This window comes from Coregonus clupeaformis, chromosome 19, assembly GCF_020615455.1.
Source record: "Coregonus clupeaformis isolate EN_2021a chromosome 19, ASM2061545v1, whole genome shotgun sequence".
In the NCBI taxonomy this organism is placed as follows: Eukaryota; Metazoa; Chordata; class Actinopteri; order Salmoniformes; family Salmonidae; genus Coregonus; species Coregonus clupeaformis.
The window spans coordinates 47,546,296-47,568,138 of record NC_059210.1 but is presented as its reverse complement, the minus strand read 5'-3'; the positions used below and the strand labels follow the sequence as shown (position 1 = coordinate 47,568,138).

General features: G+C 48.3%; 2 protein-coding genes across 5 annotated transcripts in view; one reads left to right on the top strand and one right to left on the bottom strand.

Annotated features, from left to right (window-relative positions):
* The first annotated feature begins 2,742 nt into the window (after positions 1-2,742).
* LOC121532186 (adenosylhomocysteinase 3) overlaps positions 2,743-21,843 on the top strand; it is a 39,623-nt gene continuing 20,522 nt past the window's right edge. Inside the window, exons 1-2 of one of the 4 annotated variants that reach the window (XM_041837959.2) lie at positions 2,743-4,026; positions 15,594-15,769. In XM_041837959.2, coding sequence (XP_041693893.1) covers positions 15,653-15,769 — 117 coding nt within the window. In that variant the 5' untranslated portion in view covers positions 2,743-4,026; positions 15,594-15,652. Of the gene's footprint in view, positions 4,027-6,857; positions 7,019-14,068; positions 14,218-14,369; positions 15,770-16,129; positions 16,215-21,843 lie in introns of those variants that run through there. The other 3 variants (XM_041837960.2, XM_041837958.1, XM_041837961.1) reach the window with 3 other exon arrangements.
* LOC121532185 (leucine-rich repeat neuronal protein 1-like) lies at positions 4,017-7,703 on the bottom strand. Its single transcript, XM_041837957.1, has 2 exons — positions 7,416-7,703; positions 4,017-6,361 (listed from the first exon to the last, which is right to left on the bottom strand). The coding sequence occupies exon 2, from the start codon at positions 6,118-6,120 to the stop codon at positions 4,195-4,197; it is 1,926 nt and encodes a 641-aa protein (XP_041693891.1). The 5' UTR covers positions 6,121-6,361; positions 7,416-7,703; the 3' UTR covers positions 4,017-4,194.

Genomic DNA, 21,843 nt, shown 5'->3' with positions numbered 1-21,843 from the left:
TCAAAATACACTATTGCATTGTTCTGTTACAAACGTTGTTGATTTAAGTTTACATTCATTGATACCACATTTCACTGTAGATGTTGTTCATACTGTCTTTTAATTTCACTGCCTCCCTATGTAAAAATGAATTCCAGTATTGCTAATAATGACATTAATCAATGTGAATGTGAATCTCCTAGGATACTCCCAGTTGGACAGGTGACCATCCCCAGTCTTGAGGTGGACCCTATAGAGAATTTCAGCTGCCGGTACCCCCCGATGTGGACCCTGAGTCCAGGGAACCCCTTTTCCATGCTGTCCCGTTTGACTCAGTTGGTAGAGCATGTCGCTTGCAATGCCAGGGTTGTGGGTTTGATTCCCATGGGGGACCAGTATGAAAATGTATGCTAAAATGTAAAAAATTGATGTTCCCCCTGGGACGCTGGTTTACAGGACAGTCCACGAGACATGTGCCTGCAGCACCTTCTAGTGAGACAAGTATAGAATGTAAGATTTCAAAATACATTGAATTCATTCCAATGGTGGGCAGTATTTTATGTGTGTGAGTAAATCTTTGACAGTGTGTTGTGTTGTGTGTTCCCAAGGCAGAAGAAGCACATGCAGGCGGATCCTGGCCCAGTCCTGGAGAAACACCTGTTCCATGGAACCTCAGAGATCATCGTCAAGGATATCTGCCGACAGAACTTCGACCCGCGTGTGGCGAGACCCACTAGCCGTCACAGCCATAGCATTTACTACGTCCATCCCCCTCGAATCTGACACCAAACCAGGTCAGGACGGGATCACTATGATTCCTGTATGATTTTTGTTGTGTTTGACAGCAGCCATTGCTATCCTACTACATCATCAAGTACTAAGTCCAAGCAAACAATGGCAGTGCTGTGTAAAGGGGCTAGAAAACAACCAGGACTGGTTTATGAGGGCACATACACTATATATACAAAAGTATGTCGACACACCTTCAAATTAGTGGATTCGGCTATTTCAGCCACACCAATTGCTGACAGGTGTATACAATCGAGCGCACAGCTATGCAATCTCCATAGACAAACATTGGCAGTAGAATGGCGTAATTGAAGAGCTCAGTGACTTTTAACGTGGCACCGTCATAGGATGCCACCTTTCCAACAAGTCAGTTTGTCAAATTTCTGCCCTGCTAGAGCTGCCCCGGTCAACTGTAAGTGCTGTTATTGTGAAGTGGAAACGTCTAGGAGCAACAATGGCTCAGCCGCGAAGTGGTAGGCCACACAAGCTCACAGAACGGTGCCACCGAGTGCTGAAGCGCATAAAAATCGTCTGTACTCGGTTGCAACACTCATTACCGAGTTCCAAACTGCCTCTGGAAGCAATGTCAGCACAATAACTGTTTGTCGGGAGCTTCATGAAAGGGGTCAATCCAAAAATCACCATGCGCAATGCCAAGCGTCGGCTGGAATGGTGTAAAGCTCGCCGGCATTGGACTCTGGAGCAGTGGAAACGCGTTCTCTGGAGTGATTAATCACGCTTCAACATCTGGCTGTCCAATGGACGAATCTGGGTTTGGTGGATGCCAGGAGAACACTACCTGCCCGAATGCATAGTGCCAATTGTAAAGTTTGGTGGAGGAGGAATAATGGTTTGGGGCTGTTTTTCATGGTTCGGGCTAGGCCCCTTAGTTCCAGTGAAGCAAAATCTTAATGCTACAGCATACATTCTAGACAATTCTGTGCTTCCAACTTTGCGGCAACAGTTTGGGGAAGGCCCTTTCCTGTTTCAGCATGATAATGCCACTGTGCACAAAGCGAGGTCCATCCAGAAATGGTTTGTCGAGATCGGTGTGAAAGAACTTGACTGCCCTGCACAGAGCCCTGACCTCAACCCCATAGAATACCTTTGGGATGAATTGGAACGCAGACTGCAAGCCAGGCCTAATCGCCCAACATCAGTGCCCGACCTCACTAATGCTCTTGTGGCTGAATGGAAGCAAGTCCCCACAGCAATGTTCCAACATTTAGTGGAAAGCCTTCCCAGGAGAGTGGAGGCTGTCATAGCAGCAAAGGGGTGACCAACTCCATATTAATGCCCATGATTTTGGAATGAGATGTTTGACAAGCAGGTGTCCACATACTTTTGGTCATGTAGTGTATGAGATGGAGCATCTAGTTTACTTCACTTGTTATTTTCTGTCACATTAGAATATGTAAGGGATAATCAACGAGGGGCTATTTGTTCTCTGGAAAATAATGAACAACGTGGAAGATGTGTTCCACAACGCACTAGCGGAGTGGAACTAACCTTCCACTGCATTGCATTATTTTCCAGAGAATGCATAGAGCCCCAACATGATTATCCCTTTTATACCATAGCTATAATTTAGCACATTTACCAGTAGAAATGTGTTTATTTGCAGGTAGAAATAAAATTGCAGTGTTCCACATTCACTGAAGCAGCTAGCAAGTTTACTAGATAGCAACAGTAGTTGCCTTGGTAAACAGACAAACAGACTTGCTAGTTTAGCTAACCAAACCATCAGTCCTAGCTTGCTATTATGAAAATCGAATTCAGCAATGCCAATAATGTTTTCATTTCGACTGTTGCTTTCAAAAGCAGCTAAACATAGAACATGTAAGAATGAACTATAGCCATTGAATTCTACTGTGCAAATATACCGTTTGTTATAGGGAAATAATGCATGTTTTAAAATGCCCTTCAAGCCAATCAGAAACAAGTATTCAACAATGCCATGGTATAAACTTAATTTTTATATTGTCATTGTAATAATGTAAAAAGCTCTGGCACATTTAGCTCCATGTTCAAAAGTTCAATCTTTTAGACTACATTTTCCTGGCCTAAAACAAAATATGTTCAGAAAATAATTAATCAATGCCTTGAGTAAGATACATTTTCTGTTAGCTAAGTTCTGTTTCTTGGTGAAAGGTGCAAAAGGCCCTCTGTGTGAGGAAGAAAGAGATAAAGAAGCCAAACTGAGTTTAACACCAGTTGAGATGCTAACTGCTCAGTAACTTCCATCATTTCTGTTAAGTTGTGTCTGTGTTCAATGACAAGTAATACACTTCTGAGTCTTTGTTTGTGCTTTTTCAACAGAAATACTGGCTCTTCTGCATAGCATTCTAATTATGTAGGGTATTATGATCTGAAATCGTGTTTAATAACCACACAAATATTCCTGTTACAGTCCATGGCCAGTAGAAAGATAAAAGTTCTAGATGTCATTAAATATGAATTTAAGTTGTCATAGAAAGATGGATAGAAATATTGATTTGTGAATTCAATGTAGTCAACTGTTACCATTTTGGAGAGTGAATAATTTATTGCACTCATCTGCCTCCTCATTTGCCTCTAGCGATAAGGGAATAAGTGAATATGGACAGGAAAACAAATCATCAACATATATCAGTCCAACTTTTTTTAAATAATAGCTCAAAATAGAATTTAATACATCTGAAAGAGAAGTGGTACACTGGTTAGGAAAAGCAGTTAATGTTATGTAAAGGCAGTAGGATGGAATAATAAAGCAAGGTGATAGGAAGCCGAGGGAAGGGACAGAGTGAGAAAGGGCTGGTCACATTAACCACTTAGATTTACAAAACCTCAAAGAAAGCAGGGATAGGCTACCATAAAAGGACACTGTTTGGAAAATGCCTGTCCCCTGTAAGTGAAGAGGGAAAGACTCCTCTCCTGAAGTTCAGTCTCTGGGTTAGGGTTAGGTGGATACGTTCTGGGTAATAGTCCAATCAATTTTAGAATAAGGCTGTAACGTAACAAAATGTGGAAAAAGTCAAGGGGTCTGAATATGTCCTACCACTGTGTCGTATGTCCTATTTACAGGCCCCAATGCTCCCAACCACTCCCACAATCATCTCCAGATTCAGCCCTAACATGTCCCAACTGCGGCAGGATATGTGCCTCCCGGATCGGGCTTTACAACCACCTACAACCGCATCGCCACCAAAAGCGGTAGCCATATCTATCCTATAAACCATCCCTGGAAGCGACGTTATCTTCGAAAACGATGTACTGCAAGTATGTGTGTGTGTTTTTGTGTGTGTGTGTGTGTGTTATTATGTGTATTATATCATTCATTATTTATATAACTAGGCTTTATTTATATGTGTGCTGCTCATTATGCTTGCTGTCTTGACCCTTTCCCTCACGTGACCTCCCTTCCCTCAAAACCCTCTTCTTCAAACCCTATCCTCTCCCCTCCAACATCTGTTGCCTCAACCCCCTCCCTCGCCCCTGCACCCCTACAGTCACACTGTGAGTGTCGGCCCCCAGTGTGTTCTCAGCCACACAGGTGTACAGACCCGCCTCCCGGGCCGTCACCATGACGATCTCCAATGTCCCCTCAGGCAGGAGCCGGTAGGCAGGGGAGGAGGGGGGGGGGGGAGTGGAAGGGGTGAGGCTGGAAAAGAGGACAGAGGCATTACCAGATGCTGGGCTGGGTAAGGGGGAATGGTAAGAGGAGTAGTTGGATGTCTGGCTGGATGCAGGCTTGGAGTTGAGGCTGGATGCAGGCTTGGAGTTGAGGGTGGATGCAGGCTTGGAGTTGAGGGTGGATCCAGGCTTGGAGTTGAGGCTGGATCCAGGCTTGGAATTGAGGCTGGATGCAGGCTTGGGGCTGTGGGGGTTGTTGGATGATCCCAGTCTCTGTCCAGAAGGAGTGACCCAGTAGATTGTGGGCTGAGGCTCTGCCAGGGCGCGACAGTGCAGGGCCAGCCTCTCCCCCTCTCTCACCCCCACGTAAAGGGGGAGGATGCCAGGGGGGATGAGGGGGAGGCAGGAGGCTGACATCTCTGTGATTGACACCTCCCTCACCCTGCGAGCCCTCAGCTCTGGAGGCCCAGAACACAACGTGGCCTGGGGCTGGATAAACCTCACAGCCTGTGGCATCTGTGTATCTGTGTGTGCATCGCCGTCTGTGTGAGTGTGCTCCTCAGCCACCCAGCGAAACAGGCAGTCACAGCGGAGGGGGTTGGAGTGTAGGCTGACCTCCCTCAGGCTGGGCAGAGACAGGACAGTGTTTTGGTGCAGAGCACTCAGAGCGTTGGAGTTGAGCATCAGGCTCTCTAGCCTGCCCAGCCGAAAGAAGGCCTTAGGGTGGATGTAGGACAGCCGGGGGTTGTTGGTGATCTCCAGCTTGGTGAGCTCAGGCAGGTTTTCCATGGCTGCCCTCTCGATGGCTACCAGCTCCTCCATGTTGTTCAGACCCAGCTCTGTCAGGTGGATCAGGTCCCTGAAGTCCCCTGTCTGAACCAGACTCAGACGGTTCTTATTCAGGTCCAGAAACTTCAGGCCAGGGAGCCTCCTCAGAGCCTGTGTGGGGACAGTGGTGAGGAGGTTGTCGTAGAAGGACAGGCTCTCCAGACTGTCCAGCCCCTCCAGGGCCCTCTCAGGCAACCCTTTCAGCCCCATGCCCCCCAGCACCAGGCTGCGTAGAGACCCCAGGGCCTGGAAGCCCCGTTCAGGGAGGACCTCCACTGGGTTTCCCCCCAGCATCAGCACCTGGAGGCGGGGCAGGGTGGTGAACCAGAGGGGGTCTATTGAGGTCAGGTGGTTGTTGTTGAGGTGCAGGCGCAGCAGAGAGCCCAGGCCAGAGAAGGCTCCAGGAGCCAGGGAGGCCAGCTGGTTGTGGCTGAGGAAGAGCTCCTGTAGGGCAGGCAGGGAAGAGAAGGAGGCAGGGGGCAGGGACCGGAGCTGGTTCTCCTCAATGTGCAAGGAGAGTAGGGAGCGCAGGGAGGGAGTCTGGGGCTGGGTTAAGGTTAGTGTCCTAACACTGCTGAAGCGGTTCTGAGACAGATCCAGGTCAGTAAGGTTGGGGAGTGTGTGTAACAGTGGTGTCTCCAAGGCAAACAGCAGGTTACTCTGCAGACGGAGGGTGTGTGTGTCTAGGGGGAGAGGGGAGGGGAGCTGGGTCAGGAACAGGTTGTTACAGTCCACAGTTGGAACCTCGCGGGACGATGACTGGGGGGAAAACCAGGGCTTGATCTGACACACACACCCTGCAGGGCAGGAAACGCTCCATGGCAGGGAATGGACCACTAGAGCACTGGACACACACACCCACACACACAGGATCAGCTGCCTCTGCAGTAGGACCATTGACACCCTCAGCATCCTCACAGCCGAGAGGAGTTGATTCAGAGGAGTCGATTCAGCAGTGGCAATTCGATTGAGTTGACTCAGTGTTGTTGCCAAGTTACAGCGCTGTAGGTATCTGCTGTTGCCAGGTTACAGTGCCATAGGAATCTAAAGTGTTGTGGACTGTCTATGTGATGGTCTCCGTGGTCAGACAGTCGCTGTCACATTGTGGCGACAGGTGTAGTCGGCATGGTTCTGTAGACACTAAGGAGATGACCTGGCAGAGAGAGAGAGGGAGTGAGAGAGAGGGAGTGAGAGAGAGGGAGTGAGAGAGAGCGGGGGAGAGAGATGGGGAAGATAATGTGTTAAGGATAGGTTTTGTAACACATTTAGAAAGCCAGTGTTAGGACAGGTTGAGAGAGGGATTTAAAAGGAGAGTACCTCCTGTGTTTTCAACTCTCAACCATTCCATTTGATTTGATTTCCAGTCTCTTTTCATATGCAATGGATTATATTTGATTATATCTTTGTCCCTCTTTTCTTCTTTACTTTAATTATATTTTTAATTAATGAAAATATTTTTGCGTGCGTGTGTACTGATGACAACCAGTCACCACCTGGTGGCAGTGTTTACCAGTTAAGATAACAGAGGAAGTCTTAAATAAAAGACACGCACACACACAATGGAAAGAAAAGGGTAGAGAGACTACTAGACCATGTGTCAAGGAAATAAGAGATGGGAGGAGGAGGAATATATCGAAAGGTGGGAGAGGAGGAAAGGAGAAGGGGAAACGTCAGAGAGGGAAAGGAGGAATAGAGAGAAGAGGAGAGGAGGTTGTCTTGCTGTAGCTGAGACTGCAGTAGGAGGGATGCAGGAGACATCTGCAGTGGAAATAAGCTATCTGTACTGACAGACAGCGACAGAGAGATGGAGGTATGTGAAAGATTAAGAGCGAAGAAAAGGGAATGACGGGGATAGAGGAGAGGGAAAGAGAGGGAGAGTTAGAGAGAGGGTGCTGGATGCTGATCAATAAAAATAGATATGCATCAGCCTGGTGCCTTGATCGCTTCAATACACAGACACACAAACACGCGGGCACACACACACACACACACACACACACACACATACACGCCAGAGTCTGAACAGTTAGCACAAATGAGATGACACCACTGTGGCACATCAGAGATGCCACTCTTCTCCTTCTACTGCTCTGATTCTGTGTGTGTGTGTGTGTGTGTGTGTGTGTTTACCTCAGTGCCAGTGTGTCTGTGTCTAACCCAGACATATGTCCTAGCGAACACAAACACACACCAAAAATTGTTCTTACCATCGAATGAGTACAATTGACTGCATGCATCTCTCGATCTGTCCTCTCTCTCCTTCTGTCCCTCTTTTCCTGTCCCACGATCTTGTCACTGTTGGTTTTCTCCAGGAATGTTCAGTTAGCTCATCTTTTTCTCGCTGTGTCAATGGCTTGCTCCACCATAAATCATCCTTCCTCTCTCTCACCTTAAAACATATCTTTGTCCCGCTCTGTATTTTTCTCTTCTTAAAATATTCCTCCTTTTCTCTCTCTGAGGCTGCTCTCTCCACTCTCCCCAACCCCACTGTATCTCTGTCAGTGTCTGTGTGCCCCTCTCTCTCTCTCTCTCTCTCTCTCTCTCTCTCTCTCTCTGTCTCACTCTCTCTGTCTCTCTCTGTCTCTCTCTCTGTCTCTGTCTCTCTCTGTCTCTCTCTCTGTCTCTCTCTCTCTGTCTCTCTCTGTCTCTCTCTCTGTCTCTCTCTCTCTCTGTCTCTCTCTCTGTCTCTCTCTCTGTCAATTCAATTTCAATTCAATTTAAGGGCTTTATTGGCATGGGAAACGTGTGTTAACATTGCCAAAGCAAGTGAAGTAGATAGTAAACAAAAGTGAAATAAACAATAAATATTAACAGTAAACATTACACTCAGAAGTTTCAAAAGAATAAAGACATTTCAAATGTCATATTATGTATATATACAGTGTTGTAACAATGTGCAAATAGTTAAAGTACAAATGGGAAAATAAATAAACATAAATATGGGTTGTATTTACAATGGTGTTTGTTCTTCACTGGTTGCCCTTTTCTTGTGGCAACAGGTCACAAATCTTGCAGCTGTGATGGCACACTGTGGTTTTTCACCCAGTAGATAAGGGAGTTTATCAAAATTGGGTTTGTTTTCGAATTCTTTGTGGATCGCTGTAATCTGAGGGAAATATGTGTCTCTAATATGGTCATACATTTGGCAGGAGGTTAGGAAGTGCAGCTCAGTTTCCACCTCATTTTGTGGGCAGTGTGCACATAGCCTGTCTTCTCTTGAGAGCCAGGTCTGCCTACGGCGGCCTTTCTCAATAGCAAGGCTATGCTCACTGAGTCTGTACATAGTCAAAGCTTTCCTTAAGTTTGGGTCAGTCACAGTGGTCAAGTATTCTGCCACTGTGTACTCTCTGTTTAGGGCCAAATAGCATTCTAGTTTGCTCTGTTTTTTTGTTTGTTCTTTCCAATGTGTCAAGTAATTCTCTTTTTGTTTTCTCATGATTTGGTTGGGTCTAGTTGTTGTTGTTGTTGTTGTCCTGGGGCTGTGTGGGGTCTGTTTGTGTTTGTGAACAGAGCCCCAGGACAAGCTTACTTAGGGGACTCTTCTCCAAGTTCACTCTCTCTGTAGGTGATGGCTTTGTTATGGAAGGTTTGGGAATCGCTTCCTTTTAAGTGGTTATAGAATTTAACGGCTCTTTTCTGGATTTTGATAATTAGCGGGTATTGGCCTAATTCTGCTCTGCATGCATTATTTGGTGTTTTACGTTGTACACGGAGGATGTTTTTGCAGAATTCTGCATGCAGAGTCTCAATTTGGTGTTTGTCCCATTTTGTGAATTCTTGGTTGGTGAGCGGACCCCAGACCTCAGAACCATAAAGGGCAATGGGTTCTATAACTGATTCAAGTATTTTTAGCCAGATCCTAATTGGTATGTCAAATTTTATGTTCCTTTTGATGGCATAGAAGGCCCTTCTTGCCTTGTCTCTCAGATCGTTCACAGCTTTGTGGAAGTTACCTGTGGCGCTGATGTTTAGGCCGAGGTATGTATAGTTTTTTGTGTGCTCTAGGGCAACGGTGTCTAGATGGAATTTGTATTTGTGGTCCTGGCAACTGGACCTTTTTTGGAACACCATTATTTTTGTCTTACTGAGATTTACTGTCAGGGCCCAGGTCTGACAGAATCTGTGCAGAATATCTAGGTGCTGCTGTAGGCCCTCCTTGGTTGGTGACAGAAGCACCAGATCGTCAGCAAACAGAAGACATTTGACTTCAGATTCTAGTAGGGTGAGGCCGGGTGCTGCAGACTGTTCTAGTGCCCTCGCCAATTCGTTGATATATATGTTGAAGAGGGTGGGGCTTAAACTGCATCACTGTCTCACCCCACGGCCCTGTGGAAAGAAATGTGTGTGTTTTTTGCCAATTTTAACCGCACACTTGTTGTTTGTGTACATGGATTTTATAATGTCGTATGTTTTTCCCCCAACCCCACTTTCCATCAATTTGTATAGCAGACCCTCATGCCAAATTGAGTCAAAAGCTTTTTTGAAATCAACAAAGCATGAGAAGACTTTGCATTTGTTTTGGTTTGTTTGTTTGTCAAATAGGGTGTGCAGGGTGAATACGTAGTCTGTCGTACGGTAATTTGGTAAAAAGCCAATTTGACATTTGCTCAGTACATTGTTTTCACTGAGGAAATGAACTAGTCTGCTGTTAATGATAATGCAGAGGATTTTCCCAAGGTTGCTGTTGACGCATATCCCACGGTAGTTATTGGGGTCAAATTTGTCTCCACTTTTGTGGATTGGGGTGATCAGTCCTTGGTTCCAGATGTTGGGGAAGATGCCAGAGCTAAGGATGATGTTAAAGAGTTTAAGTATAGCTAATTGAAATTTGTGGTCTGTATATTTTATCATTTCATTGAGGATACCATCAACACCACAGGACTTTTTGGGTTGGAGGGTTTGTATTTTATCCTGTAGTTCATTCAATGTAATTGGAGAATCCAGTGGGTTCTGGTAGTCTTTAATAGTTGATTCTAAGATTTGCATTTGATCATGTATATTTTTTTGCTGTTTGTTCTCTGTTATAGGGCCAAAAAGATTGGAGAAGTGGTTTACCCATACATCTCCGTTTTGGATAGATAGCTCTTCGTGTTGTTGTTTGTTTAGTGTTTTCCAATTTTCCCAGAAGTGGTTAGAGTCTATGGATTCTTCAATTACATTGAGCTGATTTCTGACATGCTGTTCCTTCTTTTCCGTAGTGTATTTCTGTATTGTTTTAGTGATTCACCATAGTGAAGGCGTAGGCTCAGGTTTTCTGGGTCTCTATGTTTTTGGTTGGATAGGTTTCTCAATTTCTTTCTTAGGGTTTTTGCATTCTTCATCAAACCATTTATCACTGTTATTACTTTTCTTTGGTTTTCTGTTAGAGATTTTTAGATTTGATAGGGAAGCTGAGAGGTCAAATATACTGTTTAGGTTTTCTACTGCCAAGTTTACACCTTCACTATTACAGTGGAACGTTTTGTCCAGGAAGTTGTCTAGAATGGATTGAATTTGTTGTTTCCTAATTGTTTTTTGGTAGGTTTCAACACTACTTTCCTTCCATCTATAGCATTTCTTAATATTATTCAGTTCTTTTGGCTTTGATGCCTCATGATTGAGTATTGCTCTGTTCCAGTAGACTGTGATTTTGCTGTGGTCTGATAGGGGTGTCAGTGGGCTGACTGTGAACGCTCTGAGAGACTCTGGGTTGAGGTCAGTGATAAAGTAGTCTACAGTACTACTGCCAAGAGATGAGCTATAGGTGTACCTACCATAGGAGTCCCCTCGAAGCCTACCATTGACTATGTACATACCCAGTGTGCGACAGAGCTGCAGGAGTCTCTCTGTCTCTCTCTCTGTGTCAGTAGCCAGTGGGCTTGAGCAGGAAAGATAAAGATGATTTAAGCTGAGTTTCTGTCCCTCTCTACTCTCCCTCCCTCCAAATAAAAAAAGAATAATGATTTGATACCTCAGAATTGCAGGCTCAGTGAGTTTCCATTTGGAATGGCTCACTGGTTTGCTTTTTAAAAGCAGTCTAGTGGAGCATAGTGCTGGCTACATAAAGAATTAACTATTAAAACCAAAAAAGGCTTTCAGAGACTTCAGCATCTCTTCCATGCAGAGGAAGAATGCTGGTAGCTATTGTATAAACTTTAATGCACTGTGCGTGTGTGTGCGTGTGTGTGTAAAGCGGCGGATTCCATCTCCCCTTTCTCTCCAGACGTTCCACATCTCCCTCTCTTCCTATATCTCCTCCCTCTCCCTTCTGCATGTGTGTAAAAGAAAATGACTGTGTTTGTGTCACTGTGTTTATGCCCTCAGCCATTCCTGTGCCACTGCTGATAATTGAGGAGAAAATACAAAAGGATTGTACAAAAGTTTCCATTCTCTCCCAACAAACACTGACAAGTCACCTACCATACACAGTTCAACAAGGCTTTGCTGCTCAAACTCGGACATGATTTTGTGTGAGTGTTTATTGTGTGATAGAGCTGCAAATCTATAAATACAAATAAAGATCTATAAATATATATTCATAATAAACCTCTAACCTAAATCCTAACCCATCTAACCCTAATCCAAGTCAGGATGGAATGTCACGTTTAGTGTTAAATGTTTAAGTTGACCTACTCTTATCTAATCACATAACACACAATATGGACAGCAGAGAGAGAGAGAAAGGGAGAGAGAAGATTGGAAGAATGGAGGAATGGAAGGATGGAAGCACTCTGAGGAGAAGTGTTACCATTCCTGTTAGGCAGAGCGAGGGGGTTATGGGAGCTAAGCAACTGAGTTTCAGAAAAGCATGTGACAGAGAGACACTCATGCACGCGCCCTGCAGGCTGAAAGGCAGTGAGGATGAGGGATGAGAGGTAGCACAATGAAAAGGAATCCAGAGGAGAGGTTGTCATAGCAACATTGGGAGAGCATTGCTTTTATTTGAGAGCGAAAACAAGCACTGCTTCCTGTTCTCTCCTATTTTTCTCCTGCGTCTTTCCTTTCTTCATGTCTCTCCTCTCCACATCTGCTCTCCTCCATCTTTATTTTTATTCTCTTTTCCTTTCCCCTCTCTCTCTCTCTCTCTCTCTCTCTCTATCTCTCTCTCGCTCTCTCTGTGTTTGTGTGTGTGTGTGTTTGTGGTCTACTCACACTGAGTCATGGTTGTTAATCATATGCACTGTTATGATGACCCTTAGTTAGGGCTGAGGTGAAGCATGTTGCAGTGTCAAATCCAGGGAATGATTCATATATCAGAGTTAAGCACTAAAGCAAACACACACACGTCTGACTTTCTAGGGTTTCATTTCAGTGTAAGCAAACTGCATGTCAGCATCATCCAAAAGATAATGCATCTCATATTAATGAATGATATGATACAATGACATGATTGATACCATGATGTGATACTGCTGAATCATGATGGCTCTTTCTCCCTCTGTTCTTTATATATCGAACCAGGGGGTCTGTAGTGACGCCTCAAACACTGAGATGCAGTGCCTTAGACCGCTGCGCCACTCGGGAGCCCTATGTCCCTCTGTCCCTCTCTCTCTTTCTATCTATGTGTGTCTCTCAATCTTTCTATCCATGTGTCTCTCTCTCTCTCTTTCTCTCACTCACTCACTCACTCATTTGAATTCTGTCCACAACAGGTGTGTGCTGGACCGGGGAAGGCTCAAGGACTTATGAAACTCTCTCCACAGCACAGCTAAATGGTGTGGTGTGTTGTAACGCTGCAGAGAGAGTGAGAATCTGCTGCCATGGCGACAGGCCCAGCAGTATCTAATAGCAACAGGTTGCTAGGCAGCCTGCATTGGGAGATGAGTTGGACGCTTTTGTGTGTGCGTTTGCATGTGTGAGTTTTGTAACGGATCGTTGAGTTCAGAGAAGAAAATCAAACGCATCAAGTTACATTGAGTTCTCTTTGGCCTTGTAGATTATGGCTGTTGGCGCTATTTGACACAGCATTAAATCCAGTAGGTTTTAATATCCATTACATTGCAATGGTAGATTTGTAAGATTTTTCTATTCAACCTTTTCATCTGAACACAGCCAAACAACTTTAAACCCTCAGACTGTTGACAGCAAGCACATTTCAGAAACTTTACATTCTGGTTACTTTTATTTGCTGGTTGTTTACTAGAAGTAGAATTACATTTTTTACATTTATTCAATATTTTTTTCAGTCACAGACAACAATGACCATGTTGCCATAGAAACAAAGTGACTTCATCAGCCAGCAGCTACAGGTAATTGAACAGATGTTGCTGTAGCTACAGAGCAGGAGAGGTCAGGCTAGTGTGAGAGGGGTGTTGCTGTGCAGCAACATGGAGGTGAGGTACTTAGGCTTCAAGCCTCGCCTGCAGCATCATCTTGTCCTGCAGGGCCCTCCGAAAGGCACTGCCCACAAAGCCCAGGTCACCAACTCATTGGCCACTCCCAGGGAAACATTCTACTTGCCCCTCCCACCTACCCAACCTCGCCTGGAGTTCCTGCACTGGGTGCGAGTGGAGAACAGCGAAGAGCAGGAGAAGAGGTGGAGGGATAGGGCTGAGCGGGAGCAGCGTAATCCCCAGAGAGAGGTGGCCCTGGCCAGCCTGCCTCGCCTCCCTCTACCCCCTCCTTCCAGGATGGGCCCCCACACCTTGGCACGCTTCTTCTTCCAGTGGAGGGGGAGACCCAGGCAAGTTCAGCCCCATCCAGAAACAGCCCCTAGCCCCTACTCCATAGGCAATTCATGTAGTATTCAGGGGGTAGGGGTTGTTTCTGGATGGGTCATTCAAGTTTATTTGCAAGTTGTTATAAATACATTGGAAATCTCAATGACGAGCTTTCACATAAAAAGAGTGCAGGACAAATATGGGTGTACATCCATAGGAACTGGAGCGGGGCCAGGGGGAGCCGGGCAGACTCACCCCAGGATGTGGACCCTGAGTGGGGGGAGAGAGAGAGGCTGCTCTGGCTCAGTCACATGAGGGCTCCACCACTGGACAGCCAGGGCAACATACTGCCCCCTGGTGGCTTTAAAATGTAAGCTTTGTAGAGATGTACAGTATATGCTATTTTGTATATTCTTGGTTTAGACATGCTCAGCCTTAAAATAGTGAATAATTGTAGAGTAGTGACAAATTGTCTTTCCATATATGTGTTCATGCGTGTGTCTGCATGTGTGTGTTTTGAAGGCGTGGACGATGTGGGCCACAGACAGAGGACTCTCAGACTTCAGGAAAGACACACACCTCCACCACCCAAAGCCTCCCCCTGCCGCCTCTCCTCATGCTCCGCAGACACACCCTCTGCCACCGGTTACCTCGGAAACGACCCCCGGAGCACCTGAGTTGCCCCATGAAGGGCGGAGCAAAGGCTTCCTGAACACTCACCCTGTCAGGAAAGACTACTGACTCTATCTTCATCATCGTCTGTGTTGCAACCTTCTTTGTTTAATAGACGGCAGTCCAGTGAACCATTTCAATTTGTGGGGGTTGTTCAATGGAAGTTTCAATGGAACTTCAATGGAAGTTACAAATATTTTGGGGGGCTGTGGGCCACTCTGTGTGGCTATCATGACTACAGGGTTTACTGTAAACACATGTCACTGTGCCTTTTGCTTTGTGTGTTATGTTAAACCGTAAAAAAATTATAAAAAAATAGGTTGATTCAACATACAATTGTAAGGCAACCAGCTGCAATAGGATTGTGAGTTTGCTCAACAAAATGTTCACACAAACCTATGCTATTCAAGTTTCTATTGCAGCCTTACAATTGTAGATTGAATCAACATATTTTTATTTTATTTTACAGTGTACCTTTTGCTTGTGGGTTCTGCCTCCTTACTCACGGTGTAAGTGACTTTGGTCCAGTGTTATCACTAGCAACACAACAGCATGGAGGAGTTCACTGCAGGCAACATGTATTTTATCCTCTCCAGACTCCAACCAATGACTTGGTCTGAATTTAATGGAAAATCTAAACACAAGCAGCATGTTGTAGGCCTACACACAGTATAGGGTCCTTTCCTTAGGATTTACAATAAATGTGGATATATTTGAGGTATTATGACAGGCCTAAGGTTGTATTTATTATGCCAACATTGCAACCCTGGTGTTGAAAATGAACACATACTGGCAGAGTGAAAAGGGTCATCAGGGTCACAAACATAGACAGTCAAATCTGTCATCATTTTGGAATGTGGAAGGTGTGTGGGTACTTAGCCTACTGTACAGACCAGACCTCTGCTCAGACCCTCCCTTACCTGAGTTTTTTTATACTTAAAAAAGAAGAGGTTATTTAGTTCAGTAACCACAACACAAGTCCAGTTATGGCCGAGAAATCTGAACAGACTGACGCCCCTTCTTCTCCAGATAAAGACCTAACATTACCGGTCATGTTTCCCAAACCGCACACAGAAGATGAGGGGGATGCTACTACCTTCTCATCGTCGACATGGAACCCAAACCTGTGGAAGATGTTGCATGCAGCGGAGACCAGATGGAGCGAGCAGTCTCAACCGCCCAACAGAAACGGGGCGGAGGCGTCCGTTGGGGCGGGAGAGACAGTGATCGAAGCGCTAAATATGGAGAGGGTGAGGATAAATTAATTACCTAGACTTGGCTTTTAGCCTACTTTTACTGTCGAGGTGGGGGGGTTGGGTTTTAACTTCAGTAGGCTACTACATGTTGCTGAACGCGCATTCAACAGTTTGAGTTGCTCAATCAAAGCAACTTTAGTTGGGTAGTAGCCTACCATATTGACTGTGACAGCGAAGCAATGTGTGATAGGCTACATTTCAAGGTTTGAAAGATGAAGGCAGTATCTGCTCTGACCTCAATTGCGAGGATTAAAAGCATTATCAAACGCGAACTCGTATGCGCCAAGACATGCGCCAACCGTAGACACCACCACAGCAAATAATGGTGATCAAATAAAAATGTTGCGGATGCATGTTTCTGCAATGAGGCGCGCATATCCGAATGGGAGCGTCTGTAAATCGTGATGTTACTGTGACCGAAGCACCTAGAATGATAAAGGTAAATGAGAAATGTGTTTAATATGTAGGGGGTTAGTTAGGCTATTGCTGGGACTAGAAGACAAGGCTATATAGTCTACCTGGTATTTGTAAAGTTATGACCCAAAAGGAACCAAACCTGGTCTCAGCGCATTTCATATTATTCTGTACATAAATCCGAGATACTACAGTATGATATTATACATTTCGTATGGTATGTATTAATGTGTGGATTTTCTCACCCATTTAGTATGATGTGTTACAAATTACAATTCATATTATATTTTATGAATGTTGCTAACGTTAGCTAGCTCGCTAATGTTAGCTAGGCTAGGAGTTAGGGTTAGGGTTAAGTTTAGGAGTTGGGTTAAAGGGTTAGGGGAAGGGGACGGGTTAGATAACATGCTAAGTAGTTGCAAAGTAGCTAAAAATAAGTACGTTATTGAAAAGTTGCTAATTAGCTAAAATGCTAAAGTTGTCCGTGATGAGATTCAAACTCACAACCTTTGGGTTGCTAGAAGTCCGTGTTATACGCCCACTCATCTAACCCGACCAACCACCCTCCTTTAGTTTTTGCCTTAAGTAACCATCTGTCTTATGTAATCATACTAAATGGAGAATCTCTGATTTATGTACAGAATAATACTGTAATGACCTGACTAGATCATAAAAGAACAACTGTCCAGACAGAGGATTGAGTTTACGAATGGACGGTTTATTAAACCAACTTTACACAGGCTACTGTTTGGCCGTAGCCCACGCCAAATAAATGAAAGATAACCCACAAGCCAATCGCGACCTTCTCTTGTGAAGCCCAGACGTAAAAAGAGAGAGAACAAAGGCTTCCAATGCTCCATCCCCCTGCCCAACCCCCCTCCACGCCACTCCGCCAACCGCCAGGATGCCCGGCATCAGAACATTCCAGGCATTCCCGTGATTGGCAGATAGCAGGTTGATTGACATGTCGGACCCCGCAAACACTGGGTACTGGTAGGTACAACACAACCATCTACTAGCCTAACACACAGCTGTCTGTGCGGGTCGCTACACAGCCCCCCCACCACAAAGTCCCTCGTCCCCGAGGGAACAAACAAAGTCTCTGAAGCGACCCGGAGGTCTCCTTTGCCTGCGTGGCTGTGATGGCCACAGAGTGCCCCTCTGGGAACCAGGGGATGAAGGCAAGGACATGGGGGACAAGGAAGCGGGAACGGGTAATACAGTCCGTGGCTCTGGGGAACCACGCGGTGACACAGGGGGAGTGGGCTGTCTGGAGCCTTGTCTGCGGCACCTGGGGGTAGGTGCCTGGAGAATGTCATTGCCAGAGAGGGGAATTGTGGGGGTTCCTGGGGTTTGGGGAGAAGAGGCCCCTCTATATGGGGCTAACCTGTCCCCGGTGCAGTGTCACCTTTCTCCCCCTGGGAGGAAGCTGCACCCGGTAAACAACCTCCCCTACCCTCTCCAGGACACTGCAGGGTCCCACCCAGTGACTGTCCAACTTGGGGCATCTGCCTTTTTTCCTTAGCGGGCTGTAGACCCAGACCAGCTCCCCAGCCACAAAGTGCCTTCCCCGGGTGTGCACGTCATAGTTCCTCTTCTGCCTCACACCTGCATTCAGCAGCTGCTCTCTGGCGAAGGTGTGGGCTGTCTCCAGGCAGTCCTGGAGTCTCCGGGCATACTCCGGCCCCGGGAAACATGAGGGCTATCCAGGGGGCCGACCAAACGCCACTCTCCGCAGGGGTACGGATCTCTCTCCCCAGCATGAGGAGGGCAGGCGTGCAGGAGGTGGAGTCTTGGACAGCGGAGTGGCATGCCATGAGGACCATAGGCAGGTGCTTGTCCCAGTCACGCTGGTGTTTGGAAGAGACGATGGCCAGCTGCTGTCCAAGCGTTTTGTTGAAGCGCTCCACAAGGCCATCACTTTGAGGATGGAGAGGGTAGTGCGGTCTTGTGCATACCCAGCCTCTCACACATGATGGCGAACACACGGGACTCAAAGTTTCTGCCCTGGTCGCTGTGGATGGACTCTGCAGCTCCAAACCTGCTGAACATCCCCGCTGTCAGGCGTCGACGATGGTCTCTGCCTCCTGGTCAGGCAGAGCATAGGCCTCGGGCCATTTTGTGAAATAGTCCATGGCCGTGAGCACCCAGCGGTTTCCACTGTCTGTGGTGGGGAACGGCCCAACTACATCCACTCCCACCCTCTCCATGGGAGCCCCCACTGGGAACTGTTGGAGCTGAGCATGAGAGCGGCCTGGGGGGCCCTTTCTTGCTGTGCAGTTGTCACAGCGGCGGCAAAAGTCTTCCACATCCCTCTTGTGCTGCCCCCAGTAAAAGCCCTGACGGAGGCGGCGCAGTGTTTTGTGACCCCCAAAGTGTCCAGTCCCCACCCCCCATGAGTACTCTGGAGCCCAGCCTCCCGCAATGCTTTTGGGACCACCACCTGCCACCTCTCCTCCCCCGTAGCTGACTCCTTCCATGCCCGCTGTAACACGCCATCAGCCAGCCGCAGTCGCTCAAACTTTGACCACAACCCTTTGGTCGCGAGTGAGAGTGCTGTCACCTCTTCCCATGGTGGCCTCACCTGCGCCTCTACCCACTGTAGCACTGGCTGTAGGTCTGTGTCCCGTCCCTGCTGCTGCCCCCATTCAGCCACGTCGACAGTCTGCAGCTCACAGCAGACAGGCCCGCTCGCCCGACACACTGTGGCACAGACCCCCTCCCTCTGCACACAGCTCTCTCCCCGTCCCTCTCTCCGTTCTAGCAGTGGCGGCAGCCGTCTGCAGTACAGGGCCGACGGGACATGGCGTCGGGCGTTGGAGTGGCGTGCCCCTGCCCCTGTGCACCACCGTGAAGTCATACGGCTGAAGCTCCTCCAACCAGCGTGCCACCTGCCCTCTGGCTCTCTGAAAGACATGAGCCACTGGAGAGCAGAGTGATCAGTCCCTTACAGTAAAGGGCAGACCACCCAGGTAGTACTTGAAGTGTTTGACGGAAGCCACAACAGCCAAGAGCTCCGCTGGGTGACACAGTAGCGGCGCTCATGTTTGTCAAATGTTTTGCTGAAGTATGCCACCGCTCTCTCCCCCTCTGGCCCCACCTGGGCCAGCACCCCACCCATGCCCACATTGCTCGCGTCTGTGTCCAGGATAAAGGGCAATGTGAGGTCAGGGGGCGGGCACTGGGGCCTCGATTAGTGCACGTTTGAGGGTGTTGAACGCCTCCTCACACTCCACTGTCCAAGTGAAAGCCTTGTCCTTCGGCAGCAGGCGGTTCAGTGGAGCAGCAACGCTTGAGAAGCCCCGTACAAACCTCCTGTAGTACGAGGCCAGGCCCAGGAAGCTCTTCAGCTGACGCTGGTCGGTGGGGGTGGGCCAGTCTCTGACAGCCGCTACCTTGTCCTCCATGGTGCTGATCCCCTCCCCCCTCCTTCCCCACTCGGTGGCCCAAGAAGGACACCTCTCTCCTCATGAAGTGGCACTTCTCGGGGTGGAGCTTCAGACCTGCGGCAGCCACCCTCTCCAGCACACACCGTAGCGCCCCCAGGGCTGACTGGAAGGAGCTGCCATGGGCCAGGATGTCATCGAGGTATACCAGACACTGCTGTCGGGGGATGCCATCCAGCACCCTGTCCATCAAACGCTCAAAAGTAGCTGGAGCGCTGCACAGGCCAAAGCACAGGACCTTGAACTGCCAGTGTCCTCTGTTAGTGGAGAACGCAGTTTTGGCTCTGGCCTCTGGGGAGAGGGGCACCTGCCAGTAGCCACTGCGGAGGTCTAGTGAGGGGAGAACCAGGAGGACCCCCTAACCAGGTCCAGCGACTCATCGATACGTGGTATGGGGTATGAGTCCTTCCTGGTTACCTCATTCAGCCGCCTGTAGTCCGCACAGAACCTCAGCTTGCCCCCCTTCTTCGGAACCATGACGACTGGCGCCGCCCAGGGGCTGTCTGAGGGCTCAATGAAGTCTGCCCGCTGCATCTCCAACACAGCCTTGTCTGCCGCCTCCTGGCGTGCCAGCGGGATACGGCGGGGACGCATCTTGATAGGTCGAGCATCACCTGTGTCGATCTCATGCTGCACCAGATGAGTCTGACCCACCTCTTCCTCACTCAGCGCAAAGCTGTCTCTGAATTCAAACAGCAACTGCCTCAACCGTTCCTGCTGCTCGGGGTCAAGACCAACACAGTTCCTCCCCATATCTCCCTCACTGCAGACAGTGTCCTCTCCCCTCCCATCTGGGGTAGCTGGGCTGGGGGCGCGGCCTGGCTCACAGAGGACTGTGTCGTGGAGGTAGCTGGGGGAATGTAACGCAACGCCGTAGGTGACAGGGGGCTGGGGAAAAGTCACACCCAGATGTGGGGGGAGGGGGGCAGCCATGAGTCTCTGCTGCTTTAACTGTTGGAGTAAAGGGTTTGTTGGGTTGAGTGAATGTGACATTAGGGGCCATGGTGACCTCCGGCCCTCCCTGGAAGCTCAGTGTGCCCCTATTTAGGTCTAACTGGCAGCCTGTGCTCCTAAGAAAGTCCAACCCCAGGATACAAGGGTCCTGCACAGCCGCCACCCACACAGGATGACGCACAGTCCTGCCCCCTACTGTCAGAGTCATTATTCCCTTCCCTTTCATGGGTGCCAGCTCACCTGTGACTGTGCGGAGCTGCACAGTTGTAGGCTCACACTGAGTCCAACCTGGCACAATATCTGGCCTCACGAGGGTTACTGTGGACCCAGTGTCCACCAGGGCGGAGCAGGGCACCCCCTCCACAGTGACAGGGACATGACAAAAGTCCCCAACACAGGTCCGGCCCACCACAACAACAGGCTCCATCCGCTTGCCCTCGTCTGCTTCTGGGGGAAGTGGAGCCTTGCTTCCCCGTCTGTGCCGGTGGGCTCCTCCTGAAGAAGATGGTGGTTGGGATAGAAAGCCAGGGTCCGCACTCACCCGGTCTATGCGGACCCCGAGCCGCTTCCCTGAGCTCTGGGGGACATGGGGCAATCTCGGCGCAGATGGCCTGGCTGGCCACAACCCCAGCAGACCCTGGGACCAGGGCGTGTGTTTCGTGCCGCCTGTAGCGACACAGCACGAATGAGTTCTGTCATTTCAGCCACCCATGCAGACTTTTCCGGCTCCGGGCTGCTCTGCCCCCAGCTCGCACAGAGGGTCTGTCTCCCTGCACCCCCCACCAAAGCCCCAGCTGAAGCCCCAGCCCACACCAGCTCCCTCTCCAAAGCCATCTCCAAGGCTACCTGCAATGACTCAGGATGAGCCAGCTGGGTCTGTATGCGCAGCTCCGTAGGAGAGAGCGCCTGTATGAACTGGTCCCGTGCTAGCTCGCGCTCTGCACGGAGGGGGGCATGTGAGCATATGCCCGCCGAGAGAGGCTCTCAATGTCATTAGCTAGCACCCGTAGAGGCTCTCCAGGCTGCCTGCGTCTATTACTCAGTTCGGAGCGCAGTAGCCCGGGCTGTACACACTGTCCATAGCGCCTCCTCAGTGCTCCCACTAAAGCACCATAATCACGTCTGTCCTTGGGGCTAATCAATATCAAACAGGCCAGAGCTTCATCCGTGAGGCATAAAGCCAACTGCAGTGACCTATCTTCATCCGACCACCCCCTAAAATGAGCTAACAGTTCAAACTGAGCATGAAAAGCT